General features: G+C 45.4%; 1 protein-coding gene across 1 annotated transcript; it reads left to right on the forward strand.

Annotated features, from left to right (window-relative positions):
- The first annotated feature begins 413 nt into the window (after window positions 1–413).
- On the forward strand, window positions 414–677 carry LOC115291200 (dynein light chain 1, cytoplasmic-like). The gene has a single exon (XM_029938742.1). It carries the CDS (start codon window positions 414–416, stop codon window positions 675–677), a length of 264 nt encoding a protein of 87 aa, XP_029794602.1.
- Window positions 678–909: the final 232 nt, after the last annotated feature.

Below are 909 nucleotides of genomic sequence, written 5' to 3' on the forward strand. Positions count from 1 at the left end.
ATTTATTCAGAGTGAACTATGAATATTCACTAAGTATCAGGCACTGTTCTAGGCCCTGTAGAATACATTAGCAAATAAAATAATGCTATGCTCGTGTTGAGATTACACTCTAGTAGGGGAAGATAGACTCACAAAACAAACGTACATACTTCTGTGCATGTGCTGCACACAGCAGTGCACAGGGTAATGGCGAGAGCCAGAACTTTCCATGTGATCTCTTTAAGAACTTTCCATGTGATCTCTTTACAACAGTAGTAACATCTAGTGAGGCCAGCCGCATACCTGAAAAAACTAGTGCATTTCAGAGAAGGGCCAGGGCTTTGGCAGGACTGCCACTCCTACTGGGGCTGAGCATCGCCAGCCCCTCCCCCAGGAGTCCGTTGCAGTTGGCCAGCCCCCACCCCATGGCAACCATGTGTTGCCAAAAAGCTGTGATTAAAAAAAAAAATGCCCAAATGCCCAAGAAAATGCAGCAGGACTCGGCGGAGCCTACTACTCAGGCGTTGGAGAAATATGACCTAGAGAAGGCTGCTGCGGCCCTTGTTAAGGAGTTGGATGAGAAGTACAGACCCATCTGTCGCTGCATCGTGGGAAGGAACTTCAGTAGTTCTGTGACACATGAAACCAAACACTTCATCTACTTTTACCTGGTCCAGGTGGCCATTCGTTCTGTTTAAACCTAGTTAAAGGCATGGCCTGTGTCACAAACCCAGTGGGCCATCCCAAAACAAGGACTAAAAGCCTAAATTTGACACACCAGAGGCTGACGCCTTCAGCCTTGTCTATAGGAATAGCTCAATCTTTGGACCTTTATTGTATTTTGTACAGGGCCTACTCTACAAATTACTGTGGGTATAGAACAGTTAGCAAAGCAGCTTACTTTTTTTTTTTTTTTAGTGTTAGACCCAA

Source organism: Suricata suricatta, chromosome 5 (assembly GCF_006229205.1).
Source record: "Suricata suricatta isolate VVHF042 chromosome 5, meerkat_22Aug2017_6uvM2_HiC, whole genome shotgun sequence".
NCBI classification, from domain to species: Eukaryota; Metazoa; Chordata; class Mammalia; order Carnivora; family Herpestidae; genus Suricata; species Suricata suricatta.

Bases quoted from the DNA above. Each gene is read 5' to 3' on its own strand.
- LOC115291200 (XM_029938742.1), top strand. From the start codon at position 414: ATGTGTTGCCAAAAAGCTGTGATTAAAAAAAAAAATGCCCAAATGCCC.